The sequence below is a fragment of the Xiphophorus couchianus genome, chromosome 12 (genome assembly GCF_001444195.1).
Source record: "Xiphophorus couchianus chromosome 12, X_couchianus-1.0, whole genome shotgun sequence".
Lineage (NCBI taxonomy): Eukaryota > Metazoa > Chordata > Actinopteri > Cyprinodontiformes > Poeciliidae > Xiphophorus > Xiphophorus couchianus.
In genome coordinates, this window is record NC_040239.1 from 14,488,467 (window position 1) to 14,505,174 (window position 16,708).

Genomic DNA, 16,708 nt, shown 5'->3' on the forward strand with positions numbered 1-16,708 from the left:
TTGAGTCCCACGGTGCGAGAGGACATATCCGAACAACATAAATCTGTTTCATGATGTTCTTGAGAATTGTTACTAACCAGATCAAATAAAAGCAGTCCTCAGAAACACAAACAATAAAACCTTCCTTACATCATAAAATGTGTACATCTTTTTCTTCCCAACACCACCTTATTAATATCAGCAACAATAAGGTGAATATGGTTTACACATAATAATCTTAAATAAATTATCAGGTTACCAACACAAACCAGTAAGCTGCAACTTAGGAGAAGAGAAAGCATTATTTCTCTCAACTGTCTAATCTGCGACAGCTTGTCAACTGAAACGTCCCAACTTCAGCACACCTGAATCAAATGAATGGTTAATGACCAGGTCTTTGCAAGCTGACAGCCCAAGAGGTAATTCAGCCTTTTGATCCATGTGTGTTGGAGCAGGGATGCATCTAAAAGTTGCAGAATGGAAGTTTTCGAGGCCTGGAGTTGTTAACCCCTGCAATAAATGATTACTGAGAAGAACACATTTAAAATCATGGAAAAAAGAAAGTAAACAATTTTCTTCTATTCTATGGTTCCACGCAGATTTTGGGGGTTGAACTGATCATTTATTTTAGTTTTTTCCAGGTTGGACTCAGACAAACAATTTAAACTAATTTTCACCAAAGTTAATGGTGCATTGTGGGTTTATGCAAAAGCATAAACCCACAAACTTTAATGGTCTAAAATTCCCCCATAACAGTGTAATATATTACTAGAATCAGGCAGAAACTATTCAGATTACCTGCTGACAACTGTGGTTCAGAAAGTTCCTGAATAAAGTGGTGTACTTAGTTTTTCCACAGATGTTAAATACCTTACACATCTGTTGAAGATCAGATCATTCCAATTATGTCCTGGTATGCAAAACTCCAGAGCTGAAAAGTCATTACTTTATACGTTTTTTCTGTCAGTGAATTATAGATAAAAAAAAACAATATTCATTGAGTTCATTGAGTTTAAAAGTCAAGCTAATGATCTCAGAAAACTAGCACAGAAAACAGGAGCATTTTGAATGATTCTAGTAGAAGTTTAAAGTGTTTTCAGTGGGATTAGCTTCAATGCTCAGTGGTCAGTAAATCAGTAAACGGCAGTTCAATCAATTTTGCAGGGTATTTCCCTCTGTTTTCTGTCTCTATAGAATTATAAGGTTATTATCTTTAGATTTTACTGTAGCTCTATGTTTCAAAGACCGAAGAGAATATACATGAGAATATTTTGTGAAATCCTGCTTAGTTTCTTTAAAAGAAGCTCATCGTAATCCTGTTACAGTTTTTTTATTTTTAAATGGAGGGAGAATATGTTAATGAGCCTTTTTTGAACCAGAAGCGTTTCCTGGATAGTAGAAACGTCCCTCAGTGCAATCTGCACTTTAATTTTCACAGTATTTCAAATTGAAGAGGACAGTTTGAAATTCTAACGCTGAGGAACCCATCACGGCTTTAGCACTTGAGAAAAAAACGAGAGGAAATTACAAACAGCCCTGAAGAGGAAAGCGGATCAGAATAAATGAAGAATCAGCTCCAATTAGTGCACATCAGAGAAAACACTAAGCTGTGAGAGGCTAGCAGCGCTTTGTGACTGGAACTAATCACAAGCACATGCACACAAACACAGCCCACTCAAATACATCAGCAATAGTTATGACCCCTCTTAAGTGTGATCCCACCTTTTCATCCTTGATGCAGCGTCCAGCATAAACTTTTTCACATTAATTATGTTACAACTTACAACCACAAACTTTAAGATATACTACATCTTAACGTATATATGCTACATTACAGAAAATCTATTTTCTGTGATGAAGCAAAACAGGGTGGTGCCTTGAAAATGGTTATTTTCAAAAATCTTCTACAATTAAAAGTATGAAAGGAGTGGCCTGTACTTGTGTTCAGCTCTGTTGTAGAAACAGCTGCATGTCTTTTGTAGCATGGCTTATCACTACTAGCACTTGGATTTAGGTCTGGACTTTGACTGGACCATTTTAGAACATCAATATTCTTTGTCCACTGTTGGTTTGGCTGTATGAGGTTGTTTTCTTGCTGAAGGGGGGTAACCTAGTCTTAACTCTTTTGAGGCAGGTTTTCTACCCCATATTTAGTCTCATCCATCTTCAATCAATTTTAATTTCCTGAAAACATTTCCAGAACTTGGAACCAGATATCAGGCTGCATGGAGCCATCTTTTGAATAAGTTGCTTAAGTCACTGATTACTTTGAAACTAATAAAACAAAAAAAATGCAATGTGACGTGAATGTAACGCAACACAAAGAAATGTAGCAGTGTAGAAAGTACAGATACTTAATGTAAAAAGTATTGGAGTAAAAGTCAAAAGTATCTATGATTTAATCTATTTAAGTAAAGTACAGATGCACGAAAAATGTACTTAAGTAAACTAAACCAGCTAATTGTGCTTCACTGCATCCCACCTCTGGTATTCACGTTGTTGGCCAGGCTGCGTTTTCCACTATATAACATGTTAAATTAAGCCAAAAAGTCTTTGAATGGATTAAATCGTAGACGTAGACCAGAACTACTTCTTTCATGTTTTCTGTGTTCCCTACATGTAAGTTTTCTATTTTGCCACACTACATTTTAGAATGATGTGAAGTCCAAAGCTTCAGATATTGTTTACTAATAACTCTGCCTCCCTTGGCCTTCTTGATGCTATTTTCTCACTATCAATCAATCAATCAATCAAATTTAATTTGTATAGCACATTTCAGCAGCAAGGCATTTCAAAGTGCTTTACATCATTACAAACACAGAATCACAATGCAACATAGAATCAATCATTAAGTCAAGTTCCATCCATAAATTTGTAATTGATTATGTTTCAAATACAATTCAAAACAGGTGGATTTTCAGTTGAGATTTAAAAGAAGTCAGTGTTTCAGCTGTTTTACAGTTTTCTGGAAGTTTGTTCCAAATTTGTGGTGCATAGATGCTGAAAGCTGCTTCTCCTCGTTTGGTTCTGGTTCTGGGGATGCAGAGCAGACCAGAACCGGAAGACCTGAGAGGTCTGGAAGGTTGATACAATAAAAGCAGATCTTTAATGTATTGTGGTGCTAAGCCGTTCAGTGATTTCTAAACTAACAACAGTATTTTAAAGTCTATTCTTTGAGCTACAGGGAGCCAGTGGAGGGACTTTAAAACTGGTGTTATGTGCTCTATCTTCCTGGTTTTAGTGAGAACGCGAGCAGCAGCATTCTGGATCAGCTGCAGCTGTTTGATTGATTTGTTGGACAGACCTGTGAAGACGCTGTTGCAATAATCAATACGACTGAAGATGAACGCATGGATGAGTTTCTCTATATCTTGCTGAGACATTAGTCCTTTAATCCTGGAAATGTTCTTCAGGTGATAGAAGGCCGACTTTGTAACTGTCTTTATGTCTTCACTAGGCTATTCTAACCAACCTCTGAGAACAGCTCAATTTATTTTGAGATTAAAACATGTGGACACAGCTGTGTCGTACTCTTTTCATTTTCAGATGGTGTCTGAAAAAGAGCTATGTTTGTTGTTCAAAGCTTGGCATATTGTTTTATGACCTAAATCTCTTTTAACTTCTCTGCATCTTCATCGCCGACCTGTTTGCTGTGTTAGAAAAAATCTCAAATTTACCAGATTTAAATAAGAAGTCAAATTTGTTTGTTTTTTCACTTTCAAGATTTCTTACAAGATTTTTCATGTAAGAACATGAAAAATCTTCACCAGCAAAAATAAATTCTCCCAATTGTACAATTTTCATCATATTAAGCAAAAACTAGATAAGTTTTCCAACAATTCTAATTTCCATTGAGTACAATATCACAAAGATTTATGTATAATATACTGTTTAACCTGTCACTAAATCCTTGAAATTATATTCTTTATTCAGACTTGCTTTAAACTATTTCTTTCTGCATCCAGTCTTGTCCTCTGCTGCTGCAACCACGCAAGTCTCCTTGGTGAGTGACAAATAAAATATAAATTCATTCTGTCCTCAAACTGAACAGTTGTTTTATTGCCACCCCATTAATTTAACATTAATGTCAACTGTCAGCAAAGTTTGATGTATGAGCAGCTATCAGGAAAAAAATCACTTTCATGACTGTCATCTGTTCCTGCTTTATGGACTCCCTGAGCTGTGTCAGATCTATTGGCCCCTTTACATGCTTGTTCACATCAGCAACGCATTCCCACAGTCGCTGTGGAAACCATTCAGACTGCTGCAAACGCTCGCCAAATTATCTGAAGGGTCTGCGTCTCTCTCAGAGCAAAACAGAGAGAAAGGAAGGGAGGCTGGAGCTGTGTGTCATTTGTGTGGCTTACTGTGGGGGTGTGATGCTGCAGGTTGCTGCCAGACTGACTCTGCCGCACAGACAAACAGTGAAGAGAAAGAGCAACTGACAGAACCAGGAAAGGCCTTACTTTGTTTTGTTTGCACATACGCAAAGAAAGATGGCCAAGTTTTGAAATGCTACTTGATTAAAACATCAGCTGATATCAGGGAAAACACGCTATCGTTACTTGATTTTCTTATTTTCTGTGAGTCTGTTTGTGGACAAACACTTACACATCAGAGCCAAAGATTTTTACCTGAGAACAGATTGAAAATAACCCCAATTAAACGCCACAGCTGCAGTGTCAGGGCGAGAAAAGAGTGGGAGAGAGAGTGAAAGAATAAAAGGCGACAAAATAAGACATCACTGCCAAGCTCTGGAACATCAGACAAAACGGATTTTATGCTGACATCTGTGCCGGCAACAGAACAACTGCATGGCAATTTGCTCTGTTCAGTAGTAACTCCGTTACAAAGCTGTGTTCTTGTGTAATGACACTACCCCACAGCCGGTATGCATACAACTCAACTGAACTGTTTCCAGATAAACAAAAAGTTTAAAGAAAAGTGAATATAATGAAAGAGGACAAAATAACTGACTTGTAATGCTTTGTTTAAATAACATAGCTGCATTTTGAAGATAACGTAATCCATTAAAGCTGCAGTATGTAACTTTTAAAAATATGTTCTTGACATTAAAATTGTCAAGAGCTCCTCCACTTCCTCCCTGAGCTACTGTTATGATCTGAGGAAACACACCGCTCCCAGTCTAAAACAACCAATCAGAACCAGGAGGAGTGTCTTAGAGCTGTCAATCAACTTCCTGCACTTGCTACTAAATGTGCTAATAGAGCAAAAACATCTTGATCTGCTGGGAAATGTTGATGAAAGCTCAGGCTACTTAGCATGGCCATCAGTGAGGATGGATAAACAGTTCTGTAATGGCCAGTTGTTCCTCCGCCATTAGCACAGGATCCTCAAGAAACTACTCAAGTCTCTTGAGACTTAAAAAACTATTCCTGAATAGCAAGAATAGTTGCTATTCTTGTAACTGAGGGTACGCACACGGACAGTGCTTTCAAAGGACATCGAAAGCAGAAACATTCAGGTAAGCTGTGACGTTTAAACGGTGCTCAGCTGGTGTAAAGACGCCCAAACTGGGCCTAGACAATATGTCTCACACCTTTACATCACTACTACCAACTTCAATCATTAATTCAAAGCAGAATGGATACAGGGTTTTATGTTTACACAATTCTGATGTCACCATCTGAACATTGCAACTAAAATCAGGACTCATGAGATCAGGTAACAGTTTCTGGCCTGTTGTCTGATTTCAGTAGAGCTGAAGTCTCAGTTTTCCATTCTTAGCTGGCTGTGTATGGGCTCTTTGCACATCAGCTTCCGTGTTCGGGGAAAAGCTGCTCGGTCGTTTCCGGTCTATTGAAAATGGCATTTTACACTCGGTGCTTGTAGGGCTTGGCCAAGGTAACAATTAATGATGTACATCGATCAGAAGCCCCAACAAGTAAGCTGGAGAAAGGTTTTAATATGTATGCCTCATTATACGTTCACAGATATGAAGGTATGTTTAACTTTCTTTAAACTTTGTGGCTAACATTAACTTTAGCGTATGCTAGTAGGTAAAATTCCCAGACATGTTTCTTATAAAAATGAGCTATTTAAGTTTCTAAACATTTTAATCCATTCTAACGGTTAGAGTTCAGCTGACTATTCAGGTTCAAAGTTGTTGCTTTTAGAAAAATATGGCCGTGCTCCTTGAGGCCTCCGTGTTATTTCGTTTTATTACTTTTGCATGCTTCTTGTGAAGAGCTTAAATAGGATTGTGTTTACTGTGTGTACAGACGGATCAGTTGCTCGGCTGTCTGGCTCTGGTCTGCTCTCTCGTTCCCATACACTCACTTTTTCAGGCTGAATACAGAAGTGATTCCATGGAAATAACACAAGTCGGCTCCTTTATTTACCATCCGTCTCCCCAGGTAGTTTTAGGCTGAAGAAGCTGATCCGGAGTGAAGTGAAGGCTGCAAACTTTGCTGTGCGGCTTTAGCTTTAACTGGTAGCGACAAATATTTACAAACCACATGTCCGGGAATTAAGGATCGCTAAGCGATTAATTCAGCAATCCACGAAAAGCCCATTATGTTTGGAAGACAACAATGTTCATAGTATTGCTTTATTTCCGTCTGAAATACGACTTTATCTTTTCTAGCTGTCATGGTAACTCAAAGCAGAAACAAGAAAGCCGCATTTCGCTCATGCAGATGTGACGTCAGCACCGTATGTGCAAAGAGCCCATTGCCAACAAAGTCTAACTTTGAGGTTGTCTGACCTCATCTTGCATTTTAAATGATTATTTAACTACAGGTGATTTTAAAATCAAACAGTATCAAACAGTCGATTAATTACAAAATGTACATTTTCAAACATAGTTAAGTTATCCATAAATAAATAAATATCACATTCCTCATGCACACAGCATTCACCAATACAGCTGTGTAGGCTATGCCAAAAAACGATGTTTTTGTTTTATTATAGTTACATTGGAGTAAAAAAAATCCTGTAACGGAAAGTTTTGTTGAAAAGACAGATAACAAAAACAAACTTTTCTACATCAAATAGGCAATCCAAATCTTAGTTCCAATGCTTTTGTTTAGGCTAAATTTTAACGGTACATATGGATGAAAAATTATACTTTTCTTTGCATTTTTCTGAATGTGAAATGGTCATAAACCTGCCTTTTTATTCACTTTTTCAGTAGCTTCATTCTCAGTAAAAACATTTGCGAATTGTAATTCCCCATGAGCCAATGCTGCTGGAGTAACAGTGATGTGAAGAACTTCCAGTCCACAAAATTTCCAGTTCAAACTATCCCACTGCATATCACTAATTTAATGCATAAAGAACTGACCCAGAAACATTCAGCTGCTGGCTTGTTAGTACAAATCCAGGTTGCACAAGCATAAATTATTTAAATCCGCAGAGCATTATTTCAACTTTGTAATTTAGAACAACATTGCTTGTTCTAACAAACATTGAAACATTGAACAACATTGTTTTGTTTGTCATTGTTTGTCTTGAATTACAGACTTGTTTGTAATTCTGTTTTTTACAGAGCTGGAGATTAGGAAGAGTTCAGTTAAACCAGAAACTGCAGCACAAGCAAGAGTTTCAGAAAACCTGAACGTTGTCTAGCAAAATGGGAACTTAATGGAGGCCTTGAAGTTGTTTGATTTTCCTGCTTAGGCTGATAAAATAGAATATTTTTATGTTGCTTCACTGGTCGTTGTTTTATTGTGATTTGCATTGTCCTATGCAAGGCTTGCTGCACATTTCCATATACCAATTATACAACTCTGAGATTACATCACTGGTTTTGCACACAGCTGGAGGTTTCACTTTAAAAAAAAAGAAAAAGAAAAGCAATGTTGTTCTAATAAAATCTCTATATGGCTTCCTATTGTGTGGAAAATGTTCTAGTGATCTTAACAACTTTCTCTTTTTCTTATTACATAAGAAAAACACAGTTACTCAAAATGTTTAAATGCCTAATCTCATTTTTCCAAGTCTTTGGATTGCACACTAGGAGTCTTGAATTACAGTTTCTTACAAAAAGTATTCATTCACTTTTTTACATCGTGTATTTTAATGGGATAGATATGATGGGAAGGGAAATGATACATAATATTTAGATCTCTTGCAAAAAAATAAAATAAAATCTAGAAACGGTTGTGTGTATTTGTATCTCACACCTCAGAGTTGACTGGTATTTTTTTGTTAAATAGCTCAATCTCATACAGATTAGATGAGTAGGACCTGTGAACATAATTTTTTTCTCAGGTTTTGCAGAATTGAATTTAGATCTTGACCTTAATTAGCCTTAATTAAACATCTCTACTCTTTGGCCTAAAACATTCCAGTAGCTTTAGCTGTAAATATGAGATGGTTGACCTGGTTGATAAGTATCTGCCCCAGGCTCAGGTGTTTTGCAACATCTAACAGGTTTTCTTTCTGGAATGCTCTGTGTACATACATAGAATTATAGAAACTTGCATGTCTGTCAAAAAGTTCAGTTATGATCTAATCTTCCATGTTTGGTGCTAAGTCCTCTATATGGCATGTGGCAAATGGAAAATAAGTATAAAAGTGTTTTCTTCCTGCCACTCTTCCATAAAGCTCAGATTGTGGGATCCATCTCTATAAATCGCCTTGTCACCAGGTTCTCCCACTTGTGTTATGCTTCTCTGCAACTCCTCCAGAGTTACCACCGGCATGGTGGCTGCTTCTCATTAATGCTCTCCATGTCCAGTCTACTAAATAAGGGAAACAGGATTGTAGATTTCAGATACTGAACTTAACATTTCTCTGTTGAGATTTTGAAGCTTAGTATATTGTTCTATAACCCAACGCTGTCTTGAACTTCTTCATGCCTGCTGTATATATACTGAGATATAAATGCATTGAGGAAAACTCAAATTACTAATTAGGTGATTTCTGAGAACAATTGTTTCCACTGGGTTTTATTTAGGGGTATCAGAGTCAAAAGCAGGTGTTTACAAATGCATTCCACACCTTACCGATTTTTATTTGCTTCATGTTGGTCTCAGGAAAAAATCCCATTTTGACACTTGGAAGTTTAAGTTCAAAGTCTGCAAATATTTTAACTTCTTAATAAAAACTAAAGTTCAGTAAATCATCAGAGTTGGGTTTTTTGGTTTGTTTTACAAAAACACATGTTGTTCCTATTTAATGTTTTAAAGATTATTTTTAAATATTCTCCATCTGCAAACTGCACTACAAATGTGACACTTATTGTGAAAGTATTTTAATCAGATGGAAATGAGTACAGGAGTAAATTTTTGATGTCTCACCATGAAACACCAAGATGTTTTTTTATTTGCCAGCATGATTAGAGTTTTAAATGATTTCTACTATAAGGATGGATGATAGAAAACATGTTATATAAGCTCTCATCATTTGAACATCATTTGTTATTCGTGCCTACCTCTTCACAATATTTCTGAGTCTTTACCTCGAACTGTCTGTCTTGACCAGGAGATCTTTGATCTGAGTGAGTTCTTTAAATAGAGATTTAATAGAACAATAGAAACTGAAGATAAAGAAATATGCCTGCATAGTCTGCAGAAATGTTTCTATAAACTGAATTCAATGCAGTCATACTTTAAATGTAACATAATATGAAGGTAGTCTAAGTTACAACACTGAAAACAGGTTGAGTTTAATTCACAACATTTTCATTGCTGACCACCACGGGGCCTGTGTCCTGCAACATGTAGACATGTCTCTGGTTCAACACACTTGAGCATCCACTCTAGTTCTTTACAGTCCTGCTAGTCACTTGATTATACTGTATAAGTCAAGTATGACAAAGCAGAACCAAAACTATCGAACCAAACTTCAAGGCCTTTGCCTGTGACTTAATAAAATCAACAGTGTCCTATTAGTATTTATTATGTGGCAATACTTAACATAAAACAACATATTTATATTTTAAAACACTTTAAATATAATAAAAGATGAAAAATAACCAAAAAATATATAATATATTCAGAATTTAAACAGGGAAACTGTCACAGTCAAAGTAGTACTTGAGCTCTGATAAACAACAATAAACTTGATGACAAAGCAGAGAAATAGCATTTTCTAAATAAGGTAAAAGAGGGAGGAAATTCCCCTCCCAACGTTCATCCACCCAGTCTGTGGAATGAGACACTTTTCCTTTCCCACCAATACATCTTCCATTCTCACGTACATGTGTCTCTCAAGTAAAATCTGTGAGTGAATCTGTTTTAGTAATTTAACTTAAAAAGCGAAAGGTCTGCGAGGTGCTAAGGAACCCCAGATTGTGATGACCATCAGATTATCTAAGTTATTAGCTCTGATTAATCTTATCTTCGTCATGATGATACTTCATAGATTCTTTAAGGCGTTCAGGTTAGGCCACTTTGCTGGCCAATCAAGAACCACGGTCATTGAAACAGTGGTTCTTGACTGTGGTTGAGTTGATTGGACACCTGCTCACCTGTGTGAGAAAATAAAATCAGCATCTCTATCGAACTCATCAGCTGAGGGACGTTCAAAGAGCTCTAACATTTCCTGGTAGATGTTTGTGCTAAGCTTAGACCTGATGATACACATTGGACAAACACCAGCAGATGACATGACTCCCCACTGACTGTGGAAAACTCACTACACTAAAACTTCTAATAAACTTCTAATTTTACTTTTAACTCAAAACAAGACTTTGGACACCTGAGCAGCAGCCAGTTCACTTTCTCCTTATCATTCTGATGTTATCTCTAATTTAGGAATATCTGTTGTAGCTCATGACTTGGATATGAAAGGTGGCTCTTGAATTGTGAGGCTCTTTCTCCAGATGCAGTTTGTGCTTTGTGAATCTATAAAATTTGTGAATGGATTTCCTTCTCAGTCCTCTCAAGGCTGCTTGTATCTGTGTTGCTTGTGTACCTTTTTGTGCCACACTTTTTCCTTCCACTCAACTGTAATATTCTAAACAACAGAGAGTGGCAGAAAAACGGCGCACAAGCTACAACAGTGATAACTTGCACCATCAGCTGTGTGTTACTTAAGCACTGGGAAGTTGGGTGGAATTAAAAACTGTGTCTCTCTGTCTCCTACAAACATAAATATGGATGCTGTTCCTAATTATTCAGATGTAGCTGTGTAACCTTTCTCTGTGTCACACTTTTAATTTGATTTAGGAACACTCAATCTGAGTGACTGAATGTTTGGGATTTGACCTTAATAAATTAATAAATGAGACGAAATAAAAAAAATACCTCACCTGTTTCTCCAGCGCTTCCTTCCCGGTCGTGGATATTTTTGGCGCAGGCGTGCGCTCGCAGGTGCATCCTTCCAACAGGTAAATCCCAGCTGGTCGCGCGCTCTGCTCGTTCTCGAAGTAGAACAGTACATTCTGGTAGAGGGCGAAGAACTTCTCCGACCACCGGCTGTTCTCCGCCGTCTTCTTGCTCAGGTAGCCGCGCTTGGTGCCCTCTTTACGCGCCACCACCGACAGGAACAGTGCGTGCCCTTCGTTGTAGCGGACGCTCTTCTGCATTTTTGCCGCGCAGCTTGAAAGGCAGAGGGAAGAAAGTGGGAGCTTTCACCGAGAGCCCATGGTCCCTGCGGGCCTCATGTAAAACTTTCCCACCGAGAAGCGCCTCAGTGGCGCCGTGGCGCACGGAAAAGTTGCCGGGGTGACGGAAGCGCAGCAGCGGAGGAGCTCATTGTGAAGATGCGCCGATCCAACACGCACTTAATAATGAAGCCATGGTTCTCTCCTCTAAGAAGAAACGATTGTGAGAGCAGGAGGGGAAAACGCTCAAGCGGGAGACGAAGAGAAAGAATCACAGAGGCGACGCGCTGTAATCCGCTTTGGCAGCGGTTAATTCTGTCCCTCTCTCTCCTGCGCTCAGAGGCGCAGTCTCTCAAGGTCTCTCTGTCCGTCTCCCTCTTCGTGATGCGCGCGGATCCTGGAGTTAGTGGATTTAAAGGCGGAGCGAGAGTTGCTTGTTTCTCCGGGAGATTGAGAGATGAGAGATGAAACTCCCAGAGATCCTCAGTGGCAACTGTTGATTTATCTCTGCTTAACAAGCAAATAAATATAACAAGAACACAAGTTGTTGCTGATATTTTTTCCTTTTGCATTTTCGATTACAGTTCTGTTTTTCAACTCACCATCCTTTACTCTAGTTAGTTAATAAATTCCACCTGTGTGTTTTAATCTAGGCATAAAGCTGTTTTATGAAGGCCTAAGATAGGGGTGTCCCACCGTTTTGTCAGGTGGGACAAAATCGTTGAGTCAATTTACAGGTAAAGGGGAAAAAAAGACTAAAATCAAGAAAATAAAGCTAGAGGGTTTTTTTGTTTATTTTGTTTTATAAAAAGTTTGTTGTATTAACAGAATTGCATCTAATTTTCAAATACTTTTTTGGCTCGATTTTGACAAATTTCTTTCTCAGTCACACAAACCGGATTTGGGTCAATTTCTTTGAAAACGTTTCCTATATTTAGCCACTTAAAAGCTGATTTTTAGGTGCAGCAAAGTCAGCATTTTAGTAACAATCTCTGGATAGACGAGGTTCTACTTATATAAATTTGTTTATGCATTTCATATGCATTTGAACTGAGATGGACTTGTCTTTTAAAGTGCTATGAGATCTCTTATACTATTGATTGTTGCAAACTAGTCAAAGTAGAGTTGAAGTTTCACATATTATGCTTCAGGTACTTTTGATTCCTTTTCCTTTGGAAGGAAAGAAATAGAATAGAATAGAATTCAACTTTATTGTCATTGCACTGTCACAAGTACAAGCAACGAGATGTAGTTTGCATCTATCCAGAAGTGCTCTACGAGATATAAATATTTATTCACAGATGTACAAGACTATGTATGTATGGACTATAAGGGGTTATAGCAAGAGATATACTGTAGATATTGTGTATAAATATAAATATGGGAGCTATATGCACAGATTATACAGATTATACAGAATATACAATAATATTAGGGAATGGATTATAGATAAATAATGGCAGATAAAATTTACAGGTTGTATGTGTGTGTGAAGAAAACAGTCCGTGATGTGTGTGTGTGTGAGGATAGTCCATGTGTTATTGTTGTATGAGAGGATAGGGGAGTACAGTCCTTACAGTTTATGTAAGGACGTCAGGAGGCGTTCAAAAGCACAACAGCTGTGGGAAAGAAGCTGTTCCGGTGCCTGGTGGTTCTGGTCCGTAGGCTTCTGTAACGCCTCCCAGAGGGCAGGAGGGAAAAGAGTGTGTGTGCTGGGTGAGTGGAGTCCTTTGTGATTTTCCCGGCCCTTTTCAAACACCGCTTCCTGTAGATGTCCTTGATGGCAGGGAGCGGTGCCCCAGCGATATACTGGGCAGTTTTCACCACCCTCTGCAGCGCCTGCCGGTCGGAGACAGAGCAGTTCCTGTACCAAGCTGTAATACAGTTGGTGAGGATCCTCTCAATGGTGCAGCGGTAGAAGTTCGTGAGGATCTCTGAGGACAGGTGGTTCTTCCTCAGGGTCCTCATGAAGAAGAGGCGCTGATGCGCCTTCTTAATGAGTTTGGAGCAGCTGGTCGTCCAAGTCAGGTCCTCGGAGATGTGGACTCCCAGGAACTTAAAGGTGTCCACACGCTCCACCACTGTCCCCTTAATGTGGATGGGTGGATGTGGGTCAGCGTTCCTCCTGAAGTCCACGATAAGCTCCTTGGTCTTCTCGGTGTTCAGCTGCAGGTTGTTTTTGTTGCACCACTCAGCCAGATGGTCTACCTCCTCCCTGTAAGCGGCCTCGTCATTATCTCTGATGAGGCCGATCACCGTGGTGTCGTCTGCGAACTTGATGATGGCGTTAGAGCCATGGACAGGTCTGCAGTCGTAGGTGAAGAGGGAGTAGAGGAAGGGACTCATCACACAGCCTTGTGGCACTCCGGTGTTTATGATGATGGTGGATGAGAAGTGGTTGTCCAGCCGGACATGTTAAGGTCGACTGGTCAGGAAGTCGAGCAACCAGTTACACATGAGTGGACTGATGCCGAGGTCTGTGAGTTTGGTAATGAGTTGTGATGGGATGACAGTGTTGAATGCTGAACTAAAATCTAAGAACAGCAGTCTGGCGTAAGTGTTCTTACTGTCCAGGTGAGAAAGGACAGAGTGCAGCACTATAGAGACTGCATCCTCTGTGCTCCTGTTCTGCCTGTATGCAAATTGGTGGGGGTCTAGTGTGGGGGGGGAGACAGGATCTGAGGTGTGCTTGGACCAGCCGCTCCAAGCACTTGGTAATGATGGGGGTAAGGGCTACCGGGCGGTAGTCATTGAGTCTGGTTGGGTTGGGACTGGGACGATGGAGGTAGACTTGAAGCAGGTCGGTACCACAGCGCGGGTCAGGGACAGGTTGAAGATGTCCGTCAGCACTCCTGCCAGCTCCCCAGGGCGCGTTCTGAGGACACGTCCAGGTATGCAGTCAGGACGCGTAGCCTTGTGGGATTTAATCCTGCTCAGAGCCGCTCCTACGTCAGTGGGGAGGAAAGTCAGTGGCTGTTGGCCTGGGGTGGTAGCTGCTTTGGTTAGTTGCAGTTGTGGTATTCCCTCTCTCAAAACGAGCATAGAAGTTGTTAAGTTCGTTGAGGAAGGAGACATCAGTAGAAGCGGGGGTGGTATTGGGGTTCTTGTAGTCTGTGAGAATCTGAAGGCCTTGCCACATACGTCGGGGGTTGAAGTTGGAAAAATGATCCTCCACCTTCCTTTTGTAGTGGTGTTTGGCCTTCTTGATTCCCTTCTTCAGCTCAGCCCTGGCTGCACTGTAAGTCTGTGAATCCCCTGACCTGAAGGCGATGTTGCGGGCCTTCAGCAGGACACGAACGTCTCAGTTCATCCAGGGTTTCTGGTTGGGGTACATGGTAATGCGTTTGCAGGCAGTGACACGTTCTAAGGTGGTGGAAATATGGTTCAGTACAGATGAGGCGTACTGATCCAAGTCTGTATGGTGGAAAATAGTCCAAACTGTATTCCTAAACCGGTCCTGGAGCACAGCGTCTGAGCCCTCTGGCCACACCTTTACTGTCCTCACGGTAGGTTTCACACGTTGGATGAGTGGTAAGTACCGTTGGATGAGTGGCAAGTACCGAGGTGTGAGGAACAGGGAGAGATGGTCTGATTGTCCGATGTTGGGGAGGGGTGTCACATTGTAGGCTCCAGCCAGATTGGAGTTGACATGGTCCAGGGTCTTGTCTCCTCTGGTGTGGCAGGAGACATGTTGGTGGAATCTGGGAAGAACTGTCTTCAAGTTGGAGTGATTGAAATCACCTGCAACAATAAAAGCAGCCTCGGGGTATTTAGTTTGGTGTTTGCTAATAGCCGCATAGAGTTCTTTCATGGCTAGCTTGGCATTAGCATGGGGGGGGGCAGTGAGGATGATCGAGGTGAATTCCCTTGGGAGGTAGTAAGGTCTGCATTTGACCATTAAAAACTCCACATTCTGTGAGGAGTGACTCTCGGTAGTAGCAGAGTCTGTGCACCAAGCTTTGTTAATATAAATGCACAAACCTCCGCCTCTGGTCTTGCCGGAGTCATCTGCTGTCCTGTCGGCTCGGTGTGTGTGGCGTCCACTTAGCTGGATAGCATTGTCCGGGCAGCTGTTGTTTAGCCATGTTTCGGTGAAAAACATGACATTTGAGTCCATAATCCGTCTGTCACTCGTGATGGATAGTCGTAACTCATCCATTTTATTAGCCAGAGAACGGACATTGGCGAGGAAAATGCTGGGTAAAGGGAGCCGGTGTGGTGTTAGCTTTAGCCTAGCTCGCACCCCTCCACGCTTACCCCGCCTTTGTTTACGTTCTCGTCGCGGCCTGCGTACCCTTCCACCCGGCCGGGAGAAGTGAGCAGCCTCCGGTGTTCTGGAGATCTCTGGGATGAGTCGGAGATCGGCGATCATAGAGTCAGAATTGTAGCTCCAAAGGTCCAGAAGTTCGTGTCTGCTGTAGCGCAGCAACGCTGTGCAATTCGGAAAAAAAGTCCAGTCATGAATAGATAAAAAACCACTAAAGAGCAGATTCTGGAGAGACGCTGAGCCTCGCGTTGTTCACGCGCCGCCATCTTGGTCAATGAAAGGGGGGGAAACAGAGTTCATGCCTTAATGGTGGAACATTTCCAATAATGTTGCATGATGTTTGGAATTCATTTAGCAATTTTAGCTTTATTTTAATCATGTATTAAATTTGCTTCCAACTAACGACATATCAAATTTACATAGACCCACAAAATGTTCTTCAGTCAGATCTTATACAAGAAATATATAAAATATCATTTTAAAACTGCCAATGCCTAACTGAAATGATCTTACATGAGTTGGGCTGCTTAGTCTATTATGGCTGAGATCGAGGGGGTATTATCATTAAACACCATCATCATAAATGCAAACTGCTGAAAGCAAAATTGTGTTCTTAATTTTATGCAGTCCATGCAATTAGTGTGCATGCAATAAAAAACCGCTTAACTATGTACCAAATAAAATAGGGGTATGTTATTAAAATGCTACACGAGTCCAGAACGGTTCAACAATAAGTGAAAACCTCCAATAAATGCATTTTGTTTCAATTTAGCTCAAAACAAAAACAAGGAAATTAAATTTAAACATTAGGATTATTTGAATGCGTTCCACTTTACTTGCACACTCCTGTTTTTTAAAGAATAATGGGTTTCCAAAGTCTCAGCAATGAATCGAATATAATGATTATGATTTCAATATTGACCAAAAGAACTCCAGTTTAAAGGTAA

General features: G+C 40.0%; 1 protein-coding gene across 2 annotated transcripts in view; it reads right to left on the minus strand.

Moving 5' to 3' along the window:
• The window catches only part of rasgrf2b (Ras protein-specific guanine nucleotide-releasing factor 2b), a 55,494-nt gene extending 43,532 nt beyond the window's left edge, over positions 1-11,962 (minus strand). Inside the window, exon 1 of one of the 2 annotated variants that reach the window (XM_028034493.1) lies at positions 11,201-11,962. In XM_028034493.1, coding sequence (XP_027890294.1) covers positions 11,201-11,476 — 276 coding nt within the window. In that variant the 5' untranslated portion in view covers positions 11,477-11,962. The remainder of the gene's footprint in view (positions 1-11,200) is intronic. The other variant, XM_028034494.1, reaches the window with a different exon arrangement.
• Positions 11,963-16,708: the final 4,746 nt, after the last annotated feature.